The 24,532-nt window shown below is 37.0% G+C and overlaps 1 protein-coding gene across 6 annotated transcripts in view; it reads left to right on the top strand.

The window, feature by feature from the left end:
* The window catches only part of JAK2 (Janus kinase 2), a 136,293-nt gene that overhangs the window by 34,743 nt on the left and 77,018 nt on the right, over positions 1 to 24,532 (top strand). For 4 of the 6 annotated variants that reach the window (XM_001492663.7, XM_023627314.2, XM_070248282.1 and 1 more), the window contains exon 3: positions 9,766 to 10,011. In XM_001492663.7, coding sequence (XP_001492713.1) covers positions 9,789 to 10,011 — 223 coding nt within the window. In that variant the 5' untranslated portion in view covers positions 9,766 to 9,788. Of the gene's footprint in view, positions 1 to 7,210; positions 7,342 to 9,765; positions 10,012 to 24,532 lie in introns of all 6 variants that reach the window. The other 2 variants (XM_070248281.1, XM_070248283.1) reach the window with 1 other exon arrangement.

The raw sequence follows: 24,532 nt of genomic DNA on the forward strand, positions 1-24,532 counted from the left end.
CCTACCCTCTTCCCCTCTGGTAACTAGTAATCTGTTTTCCTTCTTGATGTGTTTATCTTCCACATGTGAATGAAATCATACAGTGTTTGTCTTTCTCTGTGTGACTTATTTCACTTAGCATAATACACTTAAGATCTATCCATGTTGTCTCAAGTGGCGTGATTTTGTCTTTTTTATGGCTGAGTAGCATTCCATTCTATGTGTATATGCTACGTCTTCTTTATCCATTCATCCGCTGATGGGCACTTGGGTTGCTTCCATGTCTTGGCTATTGTGAATAATGCTGCAGTGAACATAGGGGTACATAAATCTCTTTGAATTGTTGATTTCATGTTCTTTGGATAAATGCCCAGTAGTGGGATAGCCTGATCATATGGTATTTCTGTTTTTATTTTTTGAGAAATCTCCATACTGTTTTCTGTAGTGGCTACACCAGTTTGCATTCTCACCAGCAGTGTATGAGAGTTCCCTTTTCTCCACATACTCTCCAACATTTGTTAGTTCTTGTGTTGTTAATTATAGCCATTCTGACAGGTGTGAAGTGATGTTGTAGTTTTGGTTTGCGTTTCCCAAATAATTAGTGATGTTGAACACTTTTCATGTGCCTGCATCAACAAAATGAAAAGACAGCCAACAAACTGGGAGAAAATATTTGCAAATCAGATATCTGACAAGGGGTTAATTTACAAAATATATGAAGAACTCATATAATTCAGCTACAAAAAAATAAAACAACCTGATCAAAAAATGGGCAGAGGATATGAACAGATATTTTTCCAGAGAAGATGTACAGATGGCCAACAGGCACATGAAAAGATATTTTTACTTATTTTTTATTTTTGTTAATTCCTGACAGAGGAGTATTAAAATTTCTAGCTATAATAGTTGTTTTGTCTATTTCTCTCTTCACATTTTTGCTTCATGTAATTTAAACTGATGATTTGCATATATATATGAAGTCTAATTTTTAAATGTTTTTTAATGATTTTTTAAATGTTCTGTTTAAGAAATGTCATAAGGTATTTTCCATTTTTTTGGAATGCTTATTCCAGAAAAATGTTTATTCCTTTTACACGTTAGCCATCTCAAAATAATAGTTGTGTATGGTGTAAAGTAGAGGTCAAGGTTCTTTTTTTTCTCCTTCTTATATGAATAGCCAGTTTACTGAGAAACATTTAGTGAAAAGACCAACATTTCTCCACCAAAATGCAGTGACATATCTGTTCTAAATTGGGTGACCTTATGTGAGGATGTTTTTTTGGTCTCTGTTCTGTTTACCTAATTGTTCATATTTATGCTAACACTAACCTGACTTAATTACTCCAACCTTATTGTAAATCTTGATGTCTAATAGTGTAAATCTCCCAGTTTGCTCTTCAGGACTGTTTTTGCTATTGTAAATCCCTTGTTTACTTTTTTTTCTTTTCTGGGTGTTTTAGTAGTTCTCTGTTGCTTCTTTTCTTGCTTTCTTCCCTTGTGGTTTGATGGCTTTCTTTAGTTATATGTTTGATTTCTTTCCTCTTACTCATTTTTTTATTTATTATCGGTTTCTGGTTTGTGATTACCATGAGGTTCCTATATAATATTCTACGTATATAGCGTTCTCTGTTGAGTTGATAGTCTCTTTAGCTTGACCTCTTTCTGTAAGCTCTGCTCTTTTATTCCCCTCCTGCTACATTTTATGTTTTTGAAGTCGTATCTAATCTCATTTTGTGTATGTCTATCAATTACCCTCTTACCATTGAAATAGGTAATTTCAGTACTTTTGTCTTTTAACCTTTATATTATCTTCATAGGTGATTGATCTGCTACCTTTATGGTATTTTTGCCTTTATCATTTTTTTATACTTTTCTTATTCCTATTTGTGATCTTCTCTTTCCCACTTAAATAAGTCCCTTCAGCATTTCTTGTAGAACTGGTTTCCTTGTGATAAACTCCTTTAATTTTTGCTTGTCTGGGAAACACTTTCTCTCTCCTTCCAATGTGAATGATAACCTTGCTGGATAGAATATTCTTGGGTGTAGGTTTTTCCTTTCAGCACTTTAAATAAATCATGCCACTCTCTTCTGGTGTGTAGGGTTTCCGCTGAGAAGTCTGCCGATAGCCTTCTGGGCTTTCCTTTCTATGTCACTTGTTGTCTTTCTCTTGCTACTTTTAGGATTCTCTATCTTTAATTTTGGACATTTTATTTATAATGTGTCTTGGTGTGGGCCTCTTTGGGTTGATTTGGTGCTCTCTGTGCTTCCTGTACTTGGATGTCTGTTTCCTTCCTTAGATTAGGAAAGTTTTCAGCTATTATTTCTTCAAATAGATTCTCTGTCCCTGTTTCTCTCTCTTCTCCTTCTGAGACACCTATGATATGAACATTAGTGTGTGTAATATTGTCCCAGAGTTCCCTTAGTCTATTCTCATTCTTTTTAATTCCTTTTTTTTTTAATCAGTTCAGCTTGGGTGATTTCCTCTCGTCTTTTGTCCAGCTCGCTGATCCCTTCTTCTGTATCATCTACTCTGCTATTGAGTCCCTCTAGTGAATTTTCCATTTCTAGTATTGTATTTTTCATTTCTGATTTTTTTTTTAATATTTTCTAAATCTTTGTTGACATTCTCACTGTGTTCATCCAGTCTTCTCTCGATATCAGTGAGCATCGTTATGAGTTTTTGTTTGAAGTCTTTGTCAGGTAGATTGCTTATTTCTGTTTCTTTTAGTTCTTTTTTGGGGGTTTTGTGGTGTTCTCTTGCTTGGAATGTATTCCTTTGCCTCATCACTATGCCTCTTTCTCTGTGCTTATGTCTGTGTGTTAGGTGATTCAGCTGTGTCTCCTATCTTGGAGAAGTGGCCTTATGTAAGAGACGCTTTTTGAGGTCTGACTGTGTGCTTCCCTCTCGTCACCAGTCCAGATATTCCAGGAGTGACCCCTGTTCACACAAGGCTACTTGTGTCCTGCTGCTGTAGCAGGGTTACTCTTACTGCAGGTACCCAGGGAGTGTAGGCTTTCCCTCCCTGGCTGGCTGTTTGTAAATTGGGTTTTTGAAGCACCAGCACCAGTAGCTACAAGGGCTAATAGCTCACTCCTCTTGCAGTTTTCCTGTTAATTGAGTCGCACCCAGTGTGGCTAGATGTTAGGCTCATGGGCTTACAGCCGTTGTAGGCCTCAGGCCTGCAAGGCTGATGTCAGCTCTCTTTGGATTGCAGCTGAGTGGGGCTAGCCCTAGGCACAGGAGCACCCAATTGTTTCAGGCTTTGGAAGGTGGGACTGATCCTCTTTGTGTCTGTTTGTGAAGGATAGGTCTTCTGCCACTGATAAGTCCCACCCCCCATAGTTCAACATAGTCCTGGCCCATGCATACTTCCCAACTCCCTTGAGTGTACCCAGTCACCCCACTTCAGAGGCTCCTACCTCTGCACCAGTGTCCCCCGCAGTTTACATGGTGTTCACACAGGCCCTGCCCCACAGAGGTAGACACACTTGCCTGCCTGTGGAGGATCAAGGCACCCAGTCTATGCAGGCTGACTAGTAGCCTGAGGGCTTGCTGTTGGGTGTGGTCAGTCCCTAGGGCAGGCTGCCTGCCCTGGCTGAACTGGATTAAATCTGCCCTCCAGTGGCTATGGCAGACCCCTGGGCTAACAGGCCAGCAGAAGAACTTCAGTGTTGTCTGCCAGTGTCTGTGTCAACACACCTGTACTAGGTCACAACAATGGCTGCCATCAAAGTCTCATTCTCTGGAGAGGTCTCACCTCTCACTGAGATGCACCCAGAGCCTACCAGGTTAGTCTCTTTTCACCAAAGGACTGTGCAGCTTTCTGTCTGGTGATTTTAGGTTGCTCTCTGAGCTGGGTGAGTTTGTGCCTGGGCCCTTTAAGGGCCAAGTTTTTTGGCTTTCGTCCAATAGCTTTTCTGAGGGTATTCCCTGTTGCAATTAATAGCCAGTGAAGCCAAATAGTAGGACACTCCTCTCAGTTCTGCTGAGTCTGAAGGATGCTTATAGTGGTAATGTGCCCCCGTTAAGGTCCCCACTTCTCCAAGGAAGGCTGCGTACCTTAGGGTGGCTCCTGCCCAGCTGGGTGTGAAGCTCTGCCACTCCCGAAGCTGGCTTTTTTCCTCTCCAGAAGGAATTTCTGCCTCTTCTGCCTCAGTGAGGACTGTCCATTGTTTTGGGGGTTCTTTTTACCTGGTTTTCAGGTCTCTCTCTGTGGTAATTTTTCCAAGAATATTTGTAATCTGGTTGTGTTCGTGGGAGGAGCTGAGTTCAGAGTCCACCTATGCCGCCATCTTCACAAGATCTCTCTGAATGCATGTTTTCATCAATCATATTTATATGTATAGGTAGAAGCTCTGAGTAGTTAGAATTAAATCAAACTCTTTTATAGTTTCCTCATTCTTTGGTGTTATGACCCTTTGATGTGTGTAAGTATAAGACTTAAAATTAAGCTTTGTCTCCTCTCAGAAGATCCTTTTAATATGAACCCAGGCATCTTTAACACCAATAAAATTTCTTCCTTTATTTAAAAAAGTGTTTTTTTCTTCTTTGTGTTCTTCTTCTTCCTCCATCTAGAGCTCTTAGAGTTGTACATTCTGGATTGATCTCTCATATCTCTCTCTCTCTCTCTTTTTGATCTAGGAAACTAGGTGTTCGTTTTGACTCTGTCTTCCAAGTTACTAATTAGTTCTTTTCAGTTGTATTATTCAGCCCGTTCATTGAATTGTCATCTTTTTTCTTCAATTTTTTAAACTATTTCCATTTTACATTTCTTTTTCACGAACATCTAAATGATGCTTTATGTTTTCAAAATATGCTTAAATCTCTCTGAGGATACCAAGTAGAATTTTTTTTTTTTTAAGTTGTCTTCCCTATATTATCTCAGTTTCTTCTGGGGTCAGTTGTTCTGCTGTTCATTTTGTTTCTCCTCTTTTATGCTTCCTTCCCCCAATCCAATTCCCAATATTTGATGATCCTTGATTATCTTTGCATATTTGTGCTTTTTGTATGTGTGTGCAGAAAACTTTTTTTAATACTTGTTGATGCCCTTTCTCTGTATATTTTAAATAGTGTCTATTTCCTCTACTTTTGCTTCTCTTGTCACATTTTCCTATCTACTATTGATCTTCTAGGAATTGTTCTAAATTTTTGATTTGCTGATTTTCTTATTTTTCTGAGCTATCATAAATTTATTCATATATAGTTTTTATTTAACTCTTTTCCATCCCTTTGGCACTCGTCATCTCTTTTACATCTATTATAAACTCCACCATATGTTATTATCATTAATGCTTTAAACAGTTGGCTGTTGTCTTTGAAAAATTTTAAAAAAGGAAAGAAAAATAGTGTGTTATAATTACCCACATGCTTACTATTTTTGGGTTCTTCATTCCTTTCTACAAATCTGAATTTGCATCTAGTATCATTTCCCTTTAATCCAGAGAACTTTCTTTAGCATTTCTTATAGTTTTGGCTTGGTGGTAGTGTATTCTCTTAGGATCCATTTATCTGAAAATATATTTATTTTGCCTTAAATTTTAAGGTTATTTTTGTGGGTTATAGATAGCCAAAGCAGTCTTGAGAAAGAAGAACACAGCTGGAGGCATTACTATCCTTGATTTCAAACTCTGTTATAAAGTGGTAGTAATCGAAACAGTATTGTATTGGTATGAAAACAGACACATAGATTAATGGAACAGAATAGAGAGCCCCTAAATAAGCCCATGTGTATATGGTCACTTAATTTTCGATAGAGGAGCAAAGAATACAAAGAATTTACGATACAAGAAAGGATAGTCTCTTCAATAAGTGGTGTTAGGAAAATTGGATAGCCATATGTGAAAGAATGGAACAAACCTGTATCTCACATCATACACAAAAGTCAACTCAAAATGGATTAAAGACTTGGACGTAAGACCTGAAACCATTAAATTCTTAGAAAACATATGGGTTATCTCCTTTACATTGATCCCGACAATGATTTTTTAAAATTTGATACCAAAAGCAAAGACAGCAAAAGCAAAAATAAACAAGTGGGACTACATCAAACTAAAATGCTTCTGCTTGGCAAAGGAAACCATCGACAAAATGAAAAGGCAGCCTATGGAATGGGAGTAAATATTTCCCTACAATCTATCTGGTAAGGTGATAATATGCAAAATATACAAGGAACTCATGCTACTAAATAGCAAAAAATCCCCAAATAGCCCAGTTAAAAAGTGAGTAAAGGACCTGAATAGACATTTTTCCAAAGACATAAAGGTGGCCAATAGGTACATGAAAAGATGCTCAATATTACTAATCATCAGGGAAATGTAAATCAAGACTACAATGAAATATTACCTCACACTTGTTAGGATAACTCTCATCCAAAAGACAAGAGATAACAAATAATGGAGAGATGTGGAGAAAAGGGAACCCTTGTATGTTGTTGGTGGCTATGTAAACTGGTACAGCCACTATAGAAACAGTGTGGAAGTTCCTCAAGAAATAGCAAGTAGACCTCTTATATGATCTGGCAATCCCAATTCTGAGTATATATCCAATGGAAGCTTAACCATTATCCTAAAGAGTTATCTGTATTCCCACCTTCATTGCAGCTTTATTCACAACAGCCAAGGTCTGGAAGCAACCTAAGTATTTGTCAGCACATGAATGCATCAAGAAAATATGGTGTATATGTATGTGTGTGTATACATACACACACAGGAATATTATTCAGCCTTAAAAATGGAATACCTGTTATTTGTGACAATGTGGTCAGCCTGGAGGGTATTATGCTAAGTGAAATAAGCTAGACAGCACCACAAATGCTGCATGATATCACTTGTATGTGGAATCTTACCAAAAAAAGAAGTCTGACTCTAAGAAACTGTAGAAAAGTGCTTGCCAGGGTCTGGGGATTGGGCAAAATAGGGAGAGACTGGTTAAAGGGTACAGATTTTTGGTAATAAGATAAATAAGGTCTGAGGAGCTAATGTATAACATGATAACTATAATTGCTAACACTGTATTGTATAATTGAAATTTTCTAAGGGAATAAGACTTAAATGTCCACCTTCTCCCTCCACCCCCCACCTCTCCCCAAAAAAAGGTAAATACATGATGTAATGCATATGTTAATTAACTCAATGGAGGAAAATCCTTTCACAATGTATACATGTATTAAACCATCATGTTGTGTACTTTAAATATTTTACAATTTCATTTGTCAATTATATCTCTGTATAGCAGGAAAAAATTTTTTTTCAAACAAAGACTATGACTTGAAAACTTAGGGCCTCACTGAGAGATCTACTAAAAGATATATTTCAGCAGGAAAAAGTGGGTCCAGAAGGAAGACAATAGAAGTCAAAATAATGGTGAGCACAAATTGATGATATTCTAGCAGATTTGCTCTTTAATGGCTAAGAATTCATTTTAGATGACTTTTATAATCAAGTAACAAAGTGTAATACAGTAAGAGAACTATTTTTTAAATTTTGTATGTTTGAACAAATTAAAATTATTTAAATTTGCATATCCATTTGCAGATGAACTTTGAAAATCTTAGTTTTGTTAGCAATTGCCAGTTTTTTGTTTTATTTTGTTTTTATATGCTGATAGTTGCATGTTATTTGAATAACTATTAACTCAGGTATTTTCTCTAATAGATTCAAATCCTTATAGTTGAATATAGAACTAAATTTCACGTTGCAATTAACTTAATAATCAGTTTTTCTTTTCTTTAATATGTGTACTTAAAACAGTACTTAGCACATAGTAAATACTGTATGAGTGTTTGCTGCATTCCCATCCTCTCCCTTCATATAGCTCTGCTTATGATTTAAATAATTACATCTATGGGAAAGGTTGTCAGATTTTCAGGTCTTCCGAATACCCATCTCATGTTTTAGCTGCCAGCTAAATTTTGGTGTAATTGCCCTACTTACATTTCTAAGTGAAAGTGTGTAAAACAGTAGTCCTTATTCTCCTTACTTTCCAATGTTAAGGGGCAAAGTCCTTTTCATTTCCTTATTTCCATTAATGGTATTATGGACTCTCAAGTTTGAAATCCTCATTGTCTTTCAGTCCTGGATTCTTCTGTATTCAGTTGGTTACCAGGTTGCATCAAGTCTTGCTCTTAGATTATCTCTCATCATTCATCTGTTGCTGTTTCAGTTCAGAATCTCACTACTGCCTCGACTATTGCAGTAGCTTTGTAACCATTCTTCACTTCATCTTTCTAATTCATCATTGACTGTGGGATGAAGTTTAACTCCTTCAGTCTGATGTTCAGAGCTTCCTTCGTTTTGTACAATATCGGGTAGGATTGCATTTATTTGCAAGTAACAAGATGTCTAGTGATAGATAGATTATTCTTGACATTCATTCATCTGCTTAAAGTTGCCAGGTCATTTATTCTCTTGGCCTTTCCTTCATGGTTGCCTCATGGTTTTAAGGTGACTGCTCTACCCTATATTCATGATCAGATTCAGGTAGGAAGAAGTTGAAGGGGAAAAAGCAAAAGGAGGCATGCCAGCTAAGTCATCCTCTATTTAAGGAGTGAATGATCCTGAAAATATCACCCAACAACTTTCACTTAAATCTCATTTGCTGAAACTAGTTCACATGGCTATCCATCTGTGGGCAAGGACAGTTTTTTGGGGTACATTGATATCTCCAACAAAATTGGGTTTCTGTATCAAGGAAAAAAGGGAAAAATGCCTACTGGCTATGTAGTTGCAATTTTGCTAGAAGTATCCATCTGAATTTTTAATCCTTTCCTAAATGGTATAAATTCTCAAATACTTCACTTAGCCCAATAAATTACTGAACATGTCTTATGCCTTTCTAGTCTTTAGCACAGTTCCACTCTCCCAGAATGTCCTTCTTTCATCCATCTAAATCTGTTACCAAAACCAAAGTGAGTTCACCTCCTGGCGGGTAAAATCAGACTCTCCACCAGAAGTAGTTATCTCACAAAGTAAAGTATATTTGCGGCAAATAGGAGACCATGAGGAATCATTTCCAAAGTCATGGCATCACCGAACAAAGGGAAGTAGGCATCTTTTATTTCGGATGGGGAATGAATATTCAAAAGGGAGAGGTGGGTATTCTCTTGCACAGGCTCAGTTGGAAAACATGTTTCCACATACACTGCAGGTTATGGTAAAAAGGCTCTAGCTCCTCCTGGAGAGGAGATCTTAGCATTAAAAATAAGGTAAAAGTCATAGGCGTGTCTCATAGCTCTTGTGGTGAGGCTTGGTCTGGTTCAGGGTGGTTGGTGCTTGCATCTCCTTAACGTGACAAAAGGGGAAAAGCAGTTAAATGCTTCCAGACCCACCCTTGAGTACCTCGGGGCAACTAGTGACAAATCCAATCCATTGTTTAAGATCAGTTTTAAATATGACTTCCTCTAATAAAACTGATCAGTTAATCCTAGCTTGAAATGTTATTTTTTCCTCTCCGGATACCAATAAGCAATTGTCAGAGTAATTTCATTTGTTGAGAAATCATGTCTACTCATGGGATCTCTTCTTTTGTTGTCTGTAACTGATATTGTTTGTTTTGTTAGTGTCACATTTATATCATAGTTCTTTACGATATAAACTTAAGTTTTATTGTCCTTATTTACAGGAAGTTTGTAACCTTGATATCTCTCTCTGTGCTTTGTATATAGTAGTAGATAATATTTAATTGGTTAATAGATTTGACAGAGTCACTGCTGTCAGTGAAGACTTCTTTGTATGTGAAGGATACCTTATCAATATCACTTTCATTTGTTACTTTGTTTTCTCTTACAGACCAATGTTCTGAGAAAGACTGCATGGGAATGGCTTGCCTTACAATGGCAGAAATGGAAGGAACATCTGTGTCTGTGCATCAGAATGGTGATATTCCTGGAAATGCTAATTCTGTAAAGCAAGTAGATCCAGTCCTACAGGTGTATCTTTATCATTCCCTTGAGAAAGCTGAAGGAGATTACCTGAAGTTTCCAACTGGGGAGTATGTTGCGGAAGAAATTTGTGTTGCTGCTTCTAAAGCTTGCGGTAAGTATTAAAAAACAGTATATTTTTCTTATTAATAGATCGTTGCTTTAATTATTACTACTCTAATACAACGTACATGTATACTGCTTTATTTTTGGTTCTTTTTATGCTTATATGGCTGGCAGGTATGTTGTCACATGCATATAAAATAAGAACATTACTAGAGTAGAATTTAAGGTAAATGTGCTTTGGGCTAGTGCGATAGACTGTTAGTGTTCCCCCCAAATTCATGTTAAATCCTATTCCTCCAGCATGATGGTATTTGGAAGTGGGGCCTTCGGGAGGTGATTAGGTCATGAGGGTGGATCCCTCATCAATGGGTTTAATACCTTTATAAAAGAGACCTGAGAGAGCTCCTTTGCCCCTTCTCCCGTCTGAGGACATAGGAAGAAGAAGAATCAGAAACTCAACCATCTATGAACCAGGAATTGGGTCCTCAATAACACCAAATCTGCTGGCACCTTGATTTTTACGCTTCCCAGCCTTCAGAATTGTGAGAAATAAATTTCTGTTTATAAGCCACGTAGTCTATGGTATTTTTGTTACAGCATTCCGAGTGGACTAAAACAAAAACTGATACTGAAGTGCGGGAGCTGTTGTAACAAATTCCTAAAAATGTGGAAGTGGCTTTGGAATTGGGTAATGGAAGAGTTTTGAGGTACATGCTAGAAAAAGCCTACATTGTTGTGAATGGAGCTTTAAAGGCGATTTTGGTGAGGACTCAGAAAGGAAAGAGGAGAGTGAAGAGAAAGCCTCGATTTTCCTAGAGACTACTAATTAATCTTGAACAGAATGTTGGTAGAAATATGTATGATAAAGGCCATTCTGCTGTGGTCTCAGATGGAAATGAGGAACATGCTATTGGAAACTGGAGGAAGAGTGGTCCTTGTTGTAAAGTGGCAAAGAACTTGCCTGAATTGTGGTTTAGTGTTTTGTGGAAGGTAGAACTTGAGAGCAATAAAATTGGATATTTACTTGAAGTAATTTCTAAGCAAAGTGTTAAAGGTGTAGCTTGACTCTTCCTGACTGCTTATAGTAAAATCTGAAAAGAGAGAAAATAAAGTCAGAATTGTTAAACAAAAGGAAGCAGAACTTAAAGATTTGGAAAATCCCTGCTTATCCATGTTGTGAAAAATGAGAAAGCCTGGTTGGAGGAGAGTGCTAAGGTTGTGGCCAAGCAACCATTTGAAAAGATTAGTATGGATCGGATATCTCAACAGAAACCAGGAGCTATTCCCTAAGAGAATGGACGAATGACCCTGAAGGCAATTCAGAAATCATTAGGGCTGCCCCTGTGCAGTGTCCCTGGGATCCAACTGATTTCAGAGGAGGAGCTGCCAGCCTTGGAGACCTTGCACTTGCTGCTGAGTGCTGGTGCATTGTGGGTGCTGAGCTTCTTGGCTGTCCCAAGTGTGGCTCTGGCAGTCCCCGGTACAGAAGGTGCGCCTCTGGAGAGTGCAGGCAAACTTTGATGGAGTAAGCCATCTCCAGTAGTGGAAATTGCACAGGCCCAGAGGGCATGCCTGCCTCCACCTAGATTTCAAAGGACAGGAGCTACCCAAGTCTGTAGGGGCAGGGCTGCCAGGAGCATTGGGGGCCTAACCTCCGCCTGGCAAAGCTGCAGGGGCAGGAATGCTGCGCTAGTGTGTCTTGTAAGCCAGACCTCTGTGCCAGGGAGCCTGGAGGGCAGAATGGAAATGTCTGTCCTATGCCTGTCCCACCATGTATTTTGGAAGTGCATAACTTGTTTGATTTCCCAGGCTCGCAGCTGGAGAGCGGTTTGCCTCAGGATGAATCATACCTTGAGTCTCACCCAAACATGATTTACATGCTATTTACGTTAGCCTTTGAACTCAGAGTTTTGAGTTGATGCTGGAATGAGTTAAGACTTTTGGGGCTCTTGGGATGGAATGAATATATTTTGAATGTGAAAAGGCCATTAATTTGGAGGGACCTAGGGCAGAATACTATAGACTGAGTATTTGTGCCCCTCTCTCCCAAATACATTGAAACCTCCTATTCCCCCAATGTCATTGGCAGTGGGGCCTATGGAAGGTGATTAAGTCATAAGCTTAAGGTGTCCCCTTAGCTCAGTTGCTTTTTCACCGCTGTGTGGCTTAGTTATAGAACTTGTCTCTTTGGATTATGAATATTTGTGTCTCGTTTTTAAGATATAGTCAGTTATGTTATAATGTGACATACATGTTCCTAAAATGCACTATGCTCTACAAAACTCTGCAGTAAAAGCCACGGGACTTACAGGAAAAATGGGGTTAGGGGCACCACACTAAAAAACTTTGTGACATTAAAATAAATAAATAACTAAAACAAGAAAAACAGAACATGTTAAATGGTAAAGAAATATACAAATGCTGCAATAAATTTGTCACTTTACCTAAAAAAATCATGTGTCCTTCTAGAAGTGGATGTTAGAAAGGTTGTAGTTTATGAATTATTGTGAAGTGATAGAAGGAAAGTTATCTGAAATCAGATGGGAAGTTGTGATACCACATACAGATGAGCTGTGGCTCATGACAGACATCGTAAACTGAGGTGGCTGAAAGATGTTTGCTCCATGTATGTTCTCAGTTTGGATTCCAGGGTGAATGAGTACCCCTTTTCTGAGACATGATATTCTCCTGGTGGAAGGCAGGAAAACATGAGGGCTGCTGGAAGCTTGAAATATTTCTTAATGCCTCTGCTTGGAACCAACACACTTTCACTTGTGCTTAGATTCCATTGGCCAAACCGAGTCAAATGACCAAGCCAATGTCAGTCATATGGGGTGGTCCTCTCGGGGATGGAGAGAAGAGTGAATATTTGCCAAACAATAATGTAGTCTACTACAGTTTGCCCTCTTGGTCACAAATATTAATTTTCTTTTGTTCAGTATTCAAAACAAACTTTCTCCTCCCCCAAGGAGGATACCCAAAGGTGTCATCCAGTTATAGCATCAGGCTCAAAATCCAGGCTCTCCTCATATTCTCTGTATCGTGTCCAGGTGTTATTCTGCTTGATCCAGAAATCTGTGAACTGAGAAACAGTTATTCTGCTGTATCTTAAACCTTGACAAGTTATATGTCAAATATAGGATATGAGATAATTTTCCATAGCATAGAGACAACAAAATCTAGACAAATTAACTATGTAGAGTTATCTTTTGGAATCCTCCCTCCTCTCTCTGAGCCCTTTGCCAGTTACTCTTCCTTGACTGTTCTGCTCAGGTACCTACTATCTTCATATATACCTTTCCCTTCCCACCCCCAAATACCCTTCATATCTAATTGTAATCACAACTTATATTAATGACTATTTAAGTATGGCTTTGATTGATAAAATAATTTACAATAAGTTATAAAAGACATATAGTTTTAGTATTGATATATTTGTATTTAATGAAGTATCTTGATTATAGTAACTTCTAACTGTAAAAATCTTTAGGGGAGATTTTTTTTTTTTTAATGGTCTTTATTCTTTTCTCAATCTCCAAAGAGTAGACTATGAAGTTAATTTTACAGCTGCACACCCCTCACCTCTGGAGGAAATTAGAAACGTTTTTCTGCTAGCTAAAATTTATTGACACTGTGTTAAGTGCTTTATGTGCGTTATTCAGTGCTTAACAATAACACTAGGGTGTGTAGGTATTGTAGTGTGAGTGCCTGATAATTAGCTTTTTTGATTGTAGTATAAGGGCCTGATGTTAAGCTTTTGATTGCCAGGTATCCGCTTCAAAGGCTTCCATCTGGAATAAACACATTGCCAGCTACACGACTAGATAAAGAGCCAGTCCACTCCACCCATGAAGTTCCTTTTTTCTGAGAGGTCTGGTTAACTAAGATAACTGACCATTTGACCACTTCCTTTTCCCTGTTTGTGCTTTAATTCCTGCTCTTATGTTTTAAGTTTACCAATGAAGAGTGAACCTGTGAAACCCCTGGCACCCCCACATTAACCTCAATAAAGACAGAATCCCACATCTGTGCTCACTCTCTCTGCCCGCAACCTTGCTGTGTGGCCCCAGGTGTGCTGTGTATGTCTGGATTTGTGAGTAATAAACCTTATTTTTTTTCAAAGTTCTCTGATGGTTGTTGCTGAAGTGTATCTTGCAGTCATAATAACCACAAAGGCTTATCCAGCCACAACATTGACTCCGAAATGGGAAATGTTTGTGGGGGCTTGCCTCAGGCCCAGGTGAGTGCCCGCAGGCGCTTCTGGCCAATAGCAATAGGCTGAGACCAGCACAATACAAGGTGCTACTGTTATCTTTCTTCTAAAGATAAGGAAATTGCCCAAATTATTCTTTATTTGTTAACCTGGCCTTAGAATTCCTTTGGTGGTTTTGGAATAGAGTTCTCAGGGCCCTAATCTTTAACATGGAAAATTGTTGATAGTTCAGGCATTCATTCAGCCAAGCCAACACCCAGTGGAACCATATAACCCTGAATCACTTGACCAATGAATAAATGGGTTGGCTCTGTTGTGGAAAGAGAGGTAAATAAGCGAATAATGAAAGGGTGTTGGAAGGGAATAATAAAATGGTGTTGGAAACCATTGTCAGCTCTATTGTGATGTGAGGAAAATAACCAAGATCTCATTGGGGTGGGATTGTTTGTAAAACCTGCTTATCTAGGGTTAAAACCAGCATTTCTAATATTTGGAAAAACTTTTAAAGAGATTAAAAAATGTGTTTTATATTTATCTACATATTTACTATTTTCAGCAATCTTTATTCCTTTGTGTGAATTCAGATGTCAATTTAGTGTTATTCTTTTGCTTGAAGAACTACTTTCAATATTTTTTTGTAGTGCGGGTCTGCTGGCTATAAATTATCTCACCTTTTGTTTGATTAAAAAGTCTTTATTTTACCATTAATTTTAAAGACATTTTAGCTGAGTATAGAATTTTATGTATACAATGTTTTCTTTGAGTACTTCTTTCACCATTTCCAGCTTGAATTGTTTCTGATGAGAAATAAGCTGTTGTTCTTTGTTTCTTTGTATTTAATGTCTTTTATTCTCTGATGGTTTTTATGATTTTCTTTTTATCACTGATTTTCAGGAATTTGATTATGATATAGTGATGCAGTTTTCTTTATGTTTTTTCTGCTTGTGGTTTGTCGAGCTTCTTGGATCTGTGAGTTTAATCCTTTCTTGTTCCTCATCTTCTGGACCTCATTAGTTAGACCTTTTGATATTTTCTGACAAGTTGACTTTTGCCTTTTTTTTCAATCTTAGTTCTCTGTGTATTTCATTTTGGTTGGTTTTTATTGCTTTGTCTTCACATTTACCAATCTTTTTCTGAAGTTTCTAATCTGGAAGTTTTATTTGGATTGCTTTTTTATAATTTCCATTAGCTCATCATGTTCATGGTTTACTCTATCTTTAGTAGATGGAGCACATTATAGTACCTGATTTGACTTTATTCACTGATAATTCTACCCTCTCTGTCATTTCTGTATATCCTTCTACTGACTGATATTTCTTCTATTTATGGGTCATGTTTAACTGCTTCTTTGAAGGCCTACAGTTTGTGATTGGATGTTGGACATTGTGATTTACATTGCTGCCTGCTGGATTTGTTGTATTCCTTAAATGTAGTGATGGGCTTTGTTCTCGCCATGTAGTTAGGTAACTTGTGATTTATTTTGCTGCTTTTGAGCCTTCCTTCTTTTTTTTGTTAAATAATTCAATATTTTAACTGTATTCACAGAGCTATGCAACAATGATGTCAATATTCACCACCCCCAGAAAGAAATCTCATACCCATCAGAAGTCACTCACCATTTCTTCCCTAGGTCCCCTAATAACCAATCTACTTATATCTCTAGGAATTTGTCTATTTGGGAGATTTCATATAAGTGGAATCATGCAACTTGTGGTTCTTTGTGACAATGAGTTGAATTCCTGAATCATATAATAACTTTGTGCTTAATCTTTTGTGGAACCACCAGAATGTTTTCAAAGCGTCTGTACCATTTATATTCCCACCAGAAGTGTACAAAAGCCCTAATTTCTCTGTACTCATCAACATTTGTTAGTACCTTTTTTTTAAGAGTTTTTTTTTTTTAAAGATTGGCACCTGGGCTAACAACTGTCGCCAATCTTCCTTTTTTTTTTTTTAAGGATTGGCACCTGGGCTAACAACTGTTGCCAATCTTTTTTTTTTTCCTGCTTTATCTCCCCAAACCCCGCCCCCCCCCCACAGTTGTATATCTTAGTTGCATGTCCTTCTAGTTGTGGGATGTGGGATGCCACCTCAACGTGGCCTGACAAGCAGTGCCATGTCCCCGCCTAGGATCCGAACCCTGGGCCACCGCAGCGGAGCACGCGAACTTAACCACTCGGCCACGGAGCCGGCCCCTATTACCTTCTTTTTGATGGTAGCCATACTAGTGGATGTGACGTCGTATCTTGTTTTTTTGTAAAAGCTTTTATTGATATATAATTCACATATCACACATTTCACCCTTTTAAAATGTACAATTCAGTGGTTTTTAGTTTACTCACAGTTGTCCAACCGTCACATAATCAATTTTAGAACATTATCATCACCTCAAAAGAAACCCTTTGCTTACTGAGTATCACTTTCCAATTCCCCATCTCTCCCCTGCCTTGGGGAACTATTATTCAACTTTCTGTCTCAATAAATTTGCCTATTGTAGATATTTCATAAAAATGGGATCATAACCATTGATCAGTTGTTGGACATTTGGGCCGATTCCCACCTTTTAGCTATCATAAATAATGTTTTTATGAACATTAGTATACAGGTGTTTCTGTGGATTTCGTTTCTCTTATGTATATACCTAGGAGTGGAAATGCTGTGTTAAATGGTAACTCTATGTTTACCTTTTGGAGGAACTACCACACTGTTTTCCAAAGTGACTGCACCATTTTACATTCATACCAGTAGTCTCTGAGGTTTCTGATTTCTCCATGTTGTTAATAACACTTGGTTATTTGACCTTTAAGAATTATATCCATTCTAGTGGGTGTGAAGTCATATCTTATAGTAGTTCTGATTTTTTTTCCCTGTGATTACTAATAATTTTGAGCATCTTTGCATTGCTTATTGGCCATTGTGTATTTTCTTTGGAGAAACATCTATCAAATTCTTTGCTCACTTTTTAAATGGCTTATTTGTTTGTTTTTGTTGTTGAGTTGTTAGTAGTTATATTTTCTAAATACAGGTCCCTTATCAAATGTATGATTTGGAAATATTTTCTCTCATTTTAGGTTTTGTCTTTTCACTATCCAGATCTGGATAGTGTCCTTTGAAGCAAAGATTTTCAACTTTAATAAAACAGTTTATCTATATGTGTTATTGTTGCTTGTGTTTTTGTGTCATATGGAAGAATCCATTACCAAATCCAATGTTATGTGGAGTTGCCCCTGCATTTTCTTCTAGGAGTTTTATAGTTTCAGCTGTGATCCATTTTGAGTTAACTTTTGTAGATGGTTTGAAGTGTAGGGCTCCAGTGTCATTCTTTTGCATGTGAATATCCATTTGTTACTGACTTCTCCTACTTTGTGTGGTGTTTATAAGGTTCATCCACTTTGTACTATGTATTAGTACATCTTTCTTTTATGGCTGAATAATATTCCGCTGAATAATATCAAACACATGGTACAAAGTTGGTGAATCTTATAAACATCATATGAAATGTAAGAAGCCAGTAACAAATGGATATCCACATGCAAATCACAGCACCATTTAATGAAGAGGCTATACTTCCACCATTCAGTAGTGTCAGAACACTTTCAAAATATTGTTTGGCCATGGATTAATGGATTTATTTCTGAATTTTCCTTCTATTCCGTTGGTCTTTATGTCTGACCTAATGCCAATACCACACTCTGGATCCTGTAGCTAGCTATGTAGTAAATTTTGAAATCAGGAAGTGTCAGTCTTCAAACTTATTCTTTTTAAAGATTATTTTGTCTCTTATAGTCCCTTTAATTTTCATGTGAATTTTATGATTAACTTGTCAATTTCTATAATAAAGATAGCTGAGATTTCAGTAGGAGTTTCATTGAATATATAGGTCAATTAGGGGAGTATTGCTATCTTAAGAAAGTTTTACAGTCCATGAATTTGTTTTAGCAGTGTTTTATAATGTTCACTGTATAAATTTTTTACCTTTTAAATTTGTTCATAGGTATTTTTTTCACTTGAATGTTATTGTAAATGGAATTTCTTTAACTACTCTTTTTGGATTGTTCATTGCTACTGTGCAGAAATAGAACTGAATTTTGCATGTTGATCTTGTATCCTGCAACTTTGCTTACTTCTTATATAAGCTCTGATAGTGTTTGGGAGAATTGTTTACTATTTTCTTTATATTAGATCATGTCCTATGCAAATAGGGACAGTTTTAATTTTTCCTTTCCAATTTAGATGCCTTTTATTTCTTTTTTCTTGCCTAATTGCTCTGGCTAGAACTTCCATTACAATGTTGAATAGTAGTGGTGAATGTGAGCATCCTCGTCTTGTTCCTGATCTTAGATGTAGGTTTTTAGTCTTTCATCAAAGATTATGATCTTACTTGTGGGTGTTTCATAAGTGCCCTTTATCAGTTGAGGAAGTACTCTCCTATTCCCAGTTGAAATATTTTTTTAAGTCATAAAGGAATATTGGATTTTGTCAGATATGTCTTGTATTAATTGAGATGATTATTTTCATATGTTGAACCACCCTTGTATTCCTGGGATAAATCCCACTTGGTCATGATGTGTAATCCTTTTAATATTTTGCTGGATGTAGTTTGCTACTATTTTATTGAGGAAATTTGCATCTGTATTCATCAAGGATATTGATCTAAGGCTTTCTTGAAATGTCTTTGCTTGGCTTTGATATCAGGGTAATACTGGCTTAATTGAATGGGTTAGGAAGTATTCTCTCTTGACTTTTCTTTTTGAAGATTTTGAAAACTATTGTCATTTCTTCTTTAAATGATTGATAGAATTCACCATGAAGCCATCTGGTCCTGGGCTTTTCTTTGTTGGGAAGTTTTTGATTACAGATTCAATCTCTTTATTTCTTACAGGTCTATTTAGATTTTCTGTTTCTTCTTGAGTCAGTTCTGATAGTTTGTATATTTCTAGGAATTTTCCCACTTCATCTAGGATATATAATTGTTGGCAAATGATTTCTCATAGTATTTTCTTAAAGTCTTTTTTATTTCTGTACTGTCAGTAGTAATGTTCCCACTTTTATTTTAGATTTTGGTAATTTGAATATTTTTTTTCTTATTGAGTCTGGCCAAAGGTTTGTCAATTTTCTTGATCTTTTCATAGAACCAACATTTGGTTTTATTGATTTTCTCTTGTTTTTCAATTCTCTTTCCCTTATCTCTACTCTAGTCTTTATTATTTCCTTCTTTCTAATGGCTTTGAGTTTAGTCTACTCTCTTTTTCTAGTTCCTTTAGATGTAGAGTGAGGTTATTGATTTGAGTTTTTTTTTTTTTTTTTGGTGAAGAAGATTGACCCTGAGCTAACATCTATTGCTAGTCTTCCTCTTTTTCACTTGAGAAAGATTGTTGCTGAGCTAACATCCATGGCAGTCTTCCTCTATTTTGTATGTAGAATGCTACCACAGCATGGTTCGGTGAGTGGTGATAGGTCCACATGCAGGATCCAAACCTGTGAACCTTGGGCTGCTAAAGCAGAGTGTGCGAACTTAACCACTATGTCACCATGCCAGCCCCACTTCATTCTTTTTTTTTTGAGGAAGATTATCCCTGAGCTAACATCCACTGCCAATCCTCACCCTTTTTGCTGAGGAAGATTGGCCCTGAGCTAACATCTGTGCCCATCTTCCTCCATTTTATATGTGGGATGCCTGCCACAGCATGACCTGATGAATGGTGTGTAGGTCTGTGCCTGGCATCCAAACCAGTGAACCCCAGACTGCTGAAGCTGAGTGCGTGAACTTAATCACTATGCCACCAGACTGGCCCCTACTTCATTCTTTTTTAGTTTGGGTGTTTATAGGTATAATTTTCCCTCTATCTTCTGGTTTCGCTGCATCTCATAAGTTTTGAAATGTTGTGTTTTGTTTTCATTTGTCTCAATGTATTTTCTAATTTCTCTTGTGATTTCTTCTTTGACTCATTGATTATTTTAGAGTGTATTGTTTAATTTCCAGATATTTGTGAATTTTCCAGTTTTTCTTCCATTAAGATTTCTAGTTTTATTCCACAGTGGTCAGAGAAGATACTTTGGATGATTTTAGTCTTTATGAATGTATTGAGATTTGTCTTTGAACCTATCCTGGAGAATATGCCATGTGCATTGAGAAAATGCATATTCTGCTATTTTGGAGTAGTGTACTGTATATATCTGTTCAATGTAGATGACTTATAGTGTTATTCAAATCCTCTGTTTGCTTATTGTTTTCTCTCCAGATTTTCGTGTCTGTTATTGGGAATGAGGTATTGAACTCTCCAGCTATTATTTTTGAATAGTCTGTTTCTTCCTTTAGTGTTCAGTTTTTGGAGCTAACTTGTTAGATATGTGTATGTTTATAATTGTTATATCTTCTTGAAGGATTGAAATTTTCATCAATACGTAATATTATTCTTTGTCTTTTGTAGCAGTTTTCGATAAAACTTTGTTTTGCCTACTATTTGCAGGGTTAATTTTTTCTGTTCTTTCCCCTTCAACTTAAAGTGTCTTTAAAGTGAGTCTGTTGTGGACACCATAGAGTTGTCGTGTTTTTTTTTTTACCCATTCTAACAATCTCTGCCTTTAACTGGATAGTTTTGTTCATTTTCGTTTGTAGTAATTAGTGATAAGACTAATTTCTGCCATTTTGCTCCGTTTTCTATATGTCTCATATCTTTTTATTCCTTGGTTCCTCCATTATTACCTTATTTTGTGTTTAATTTTTTTTATTATATCATTTTGATTCCTTTCTCATTTTCCTCTCTGTATGTTTTTTTAGTTATTTTCTTACAGGTTACCCTAGGAATTACAATTAGTCTCTTAACTTTATAAAAATCTATTTTGAATTAATACCACCTTAGCTTCAATCGTATGCAAAACCTTTGCTTAAATACACCTCTGTCCTTCCTCCTTTACGTTGTTGTTTTACTAATTACACCTTTATACATTGTGTGCCCATTAACATGGATTTATACTTATTGGTTTATGTATTTTTCTTTTAAAGCATGCAGGAACAAAAGAGGAATTAAAATAAAAAATCCAGTTATACTAGCTTTTGTATTTATCTGTGTAGTTACCTTCATCAGAATTCTTTATTTCTCCACATGGCTTTGAGTTACTGTCTAATGAGTTATCATTTCTACCTGAGTAACACTTTTTAGCATTTATTGTAGGGCAGGTCTGTTAGCAGGGAACTCCCACAGCTTTTGTTTGTCTGAGAATTTGTTGATTTCTCCATCATTTTTAAAGGATTATTTTGCCAGATATAAAATTCTTATTTGACAATTTTCTCTTTGAGCCCTTTAAATATGTCATCCTATTGCCTTTTGACCACCTCAGTGATTTTTGGTGAGAAATCGACTGAGTGTCTTATTGAGGATTCCTTGTGTTGGTGCAAATAATCCATAACCAAACTATAAATGAAAATTTGGAGTGAGTTTATTCTGAGCCAAATGTGAGGACCAATACAGCCCGGGGCCTTCTTTCCCTAAGGAAGGAAGGGCACCAAAGAACTGGGGTGTACAGAGTGGTTATATACCCTCAAAGAGCATGTTTCGCATATGATTGAAATGTCCCTTTTACAGTAGTCACAAGACTGCTCTGTCGGCACGGTGATTGACAGACACAGCAGGTAAGTAGGTCTGCTGTCTTGGTGGACACAGCAGGGTGGCAGGTCTGTTGTCTTGAGCTGGGTGGTCACAGGTTAGCGCAGCAGTCAGTTCCTAGCCTAGGGAGAGATGCTTATCCTTAAGGAAATTCCAGTGTAGGGGAAGTTCTACCTTTATCTTAAGGGCATTTATTCTTGCCTTTGGGACATAGCAAATGCTTAAAGCAGATATACAATGCATGCTCAATGGCCATGTCAGGCCCTTTTGGAAAAACAAAGTCAGGCCAAATTAGGTTTACACCCAACGGCTTACTCATATACTCCAATATATCCTATTGCTTGCAATTTTTGTCACTTGTATGTAATGAATCACTTCTCTCTTGCCATTTTCAAGGCAAGAATCCTTAGCTTTTTATAGTTTGATTTTAATATGTGCCAGTGTGCATCACTTTGTATTTATCCATCTTGGAACACATTGAGCTTCTTGAATTTGTGGATTCATATTTTCATCAAATTTGGGAAGTTTTGAGTCATTATTTCTTCAGATATTCTTTGTGTCTCTTTCTTTACTTTCTCTTCCTTTGGGACCCCTATAATGTATATGTTGGTACGCTTGAATGTCTCCCACAAGTCTCCTAGGCTTTGTCCATATTATTTTCGTTTTTCTATTTTTCAGACTAGATAATTGCAGTTGACTTACCTGCAAATTAAATGATTCTTCTGTCTTTTTGAATCTGCTTTTGAAACCCTCCAGTGAACTTTCAGTTTCAGTTATCATACTTCTCTGCTTCAGAATTTCTTTTTTTTTTTTGGTCCATTTCTTTGCTGATGCTTTCTATTTTTTTATACATTCTTCCACTGGTTTCCTTTAGCTCTTTGTCCATGGCTTCCTTTAGCTCTTTGAGCATATTTAAGGCAGCTGATTTAAAGTCATTGGCTAATAAATTCTACATCTCTGCTCCTCAAGGACACTTTCTTTTAATTTCTCCTCTGAATGAGAATGCTTTCTTTGCCTGCTTCATAATTTTTGATTGAACACTGAATGTTGAACATTTCAAATTTATAATGTAGTAACTGGAAATCTGATTCTTCTCCATTCTCAGTGTTTTTGTTGCTTGCTTTGAGTGGCAGTTGTTTATTTGCTTATTGACCTCTAAACTATATTTATAAAGTCTGTATCCTTTGTCATGTATAGTCTCTGTTCCTTTAGCTTGTGGTCAGCTTTTGTTTGGCAGAGATTATTTTGAATTCCTAGAGCCAAAAGAAAAGAAATGAAAAGAACAAAAAATAGTCCTTGTGGATTGGCTATGTATTGAGTCACTCCTTCAATGTTTAGCCAGTCTGTTTAGAATTGTGCCTTAACCTTCCCTTCTTGCTTGTGCTCAGCTTAAAGTTCAACCTGAGGTAAAAAGTGTGGGGTCTTCTCTAAGTGTCATTCTTTGGGCACGCGTGTGGCTTTCTTATTCTCTGGTATACATGGGTGCTTTTTAATGCTTTAATTTCACAAAGAAACTTGCTCCCCAGTGTTTCCTTTTCAGCTTTCTGTGTGTCTATTGTTTGCCTTAACTTTTTTAAAAGCTTTGCCCCATGGGGCAGCAGGGTTTTCATTTGCTTTCCAGTGTTTTCAGGGAATTACCTCTGTCTAGCTGCTTTTCTGTCCTGAGAAAGTTTCAGGTGAGGGGAAACACAGGTAAACTCCTTGCTACAGTTCTTCTGTCAGTTTCCAGTCAAGTCAAACGAGACAAAATCAGGTGCTTGACATTAAAGTTGGCTCTGTTCACTCCAGAACCATGGACCAGAGTTTCAAACGGAGAACACTGGTTTTGCCATCCTTAAGCCCTCCTGAAGCAGGGAGGAGGTTGAGGCAAGAGAAAGCAGAAATGTTGCCAAATTTTCCTACCATTTTTTTAGTTGCCTTTTTCCTAATTCAAAAATTGCTTGTTTGCTGTATATCTTTGACTATTTCCCAGAGTTCTCACAAAGTTGATTCTGACAGTTTTTGTTTATTCAATTTTATTCAAGGGATAGGCCCTTGGAGCTACCTACTATGCCATTTTCACTGATGTCACTCTTCTCTACTTCTCTAATCATGATTTCCTTTAGTTCTTTGAATATATTTATAATGACTGCTTTGAAGTCTTTGTTAAATTTCGTATCTGGGTCTTCTCACAGACATTCCTGTTGCCTTCTTTTTTTCTTGTGCATGGATTACACTTTCCTGTTTCTTTGCATATCTCGTAATCCTTTTGTTAAAAACTGGACATTTTAGGGGCCAACTCCGTGGCCAAGTGGTTAGGTTCACGGACTCCACTTGAGCAGGCCAGGGTTCACCCATTCGGATCCTGGGCATGGACCTATGCACTGCTCATCAAACCATGCTGTGGCAGCATCCCACATAGCAGAACTAGAATGACCTACAACTAGGATGTACCACTATATACTGGGGCTTTGGGGAGAAAAAAAAAAAGAGGAAGATTGGCAACAGATATTAGCTCAGGGCCAATCTTCTGAAATTTGTTGAGACTTTCTTTGTGACTTAGATTATCAATTGTTTTGTTAAATGCTTCACGTGAATTTGAAAACAGTATGTATTTCTGCACTTGCTGGCTGTAGTGTTCTCTAAATGATTAGTAGTTTTAAAATTTCATGTCCTTTTATTTTTTGTCTTCTCCCAGTTTCTGAGAGCTTTTGAATTTGTCTGTTTCTCCTTCTAGTTCTATTTATTTTTGCTTCATGTTTTTTGAAGCC

Source organism: Equus caballus, chromosome 23 (assembly GCF_041296265.1).
Source record: "Equus caballus isolate H_3958 breed thoroughbred chromosome 23, TB-T2T, whole genome shotgun sequence".
NCBI classification, from domain to species: Eukaryota; Metazoa; Chordata; class Mammalia; order Perissodactyla; family Equidae; genus Equus; species Equus caballus.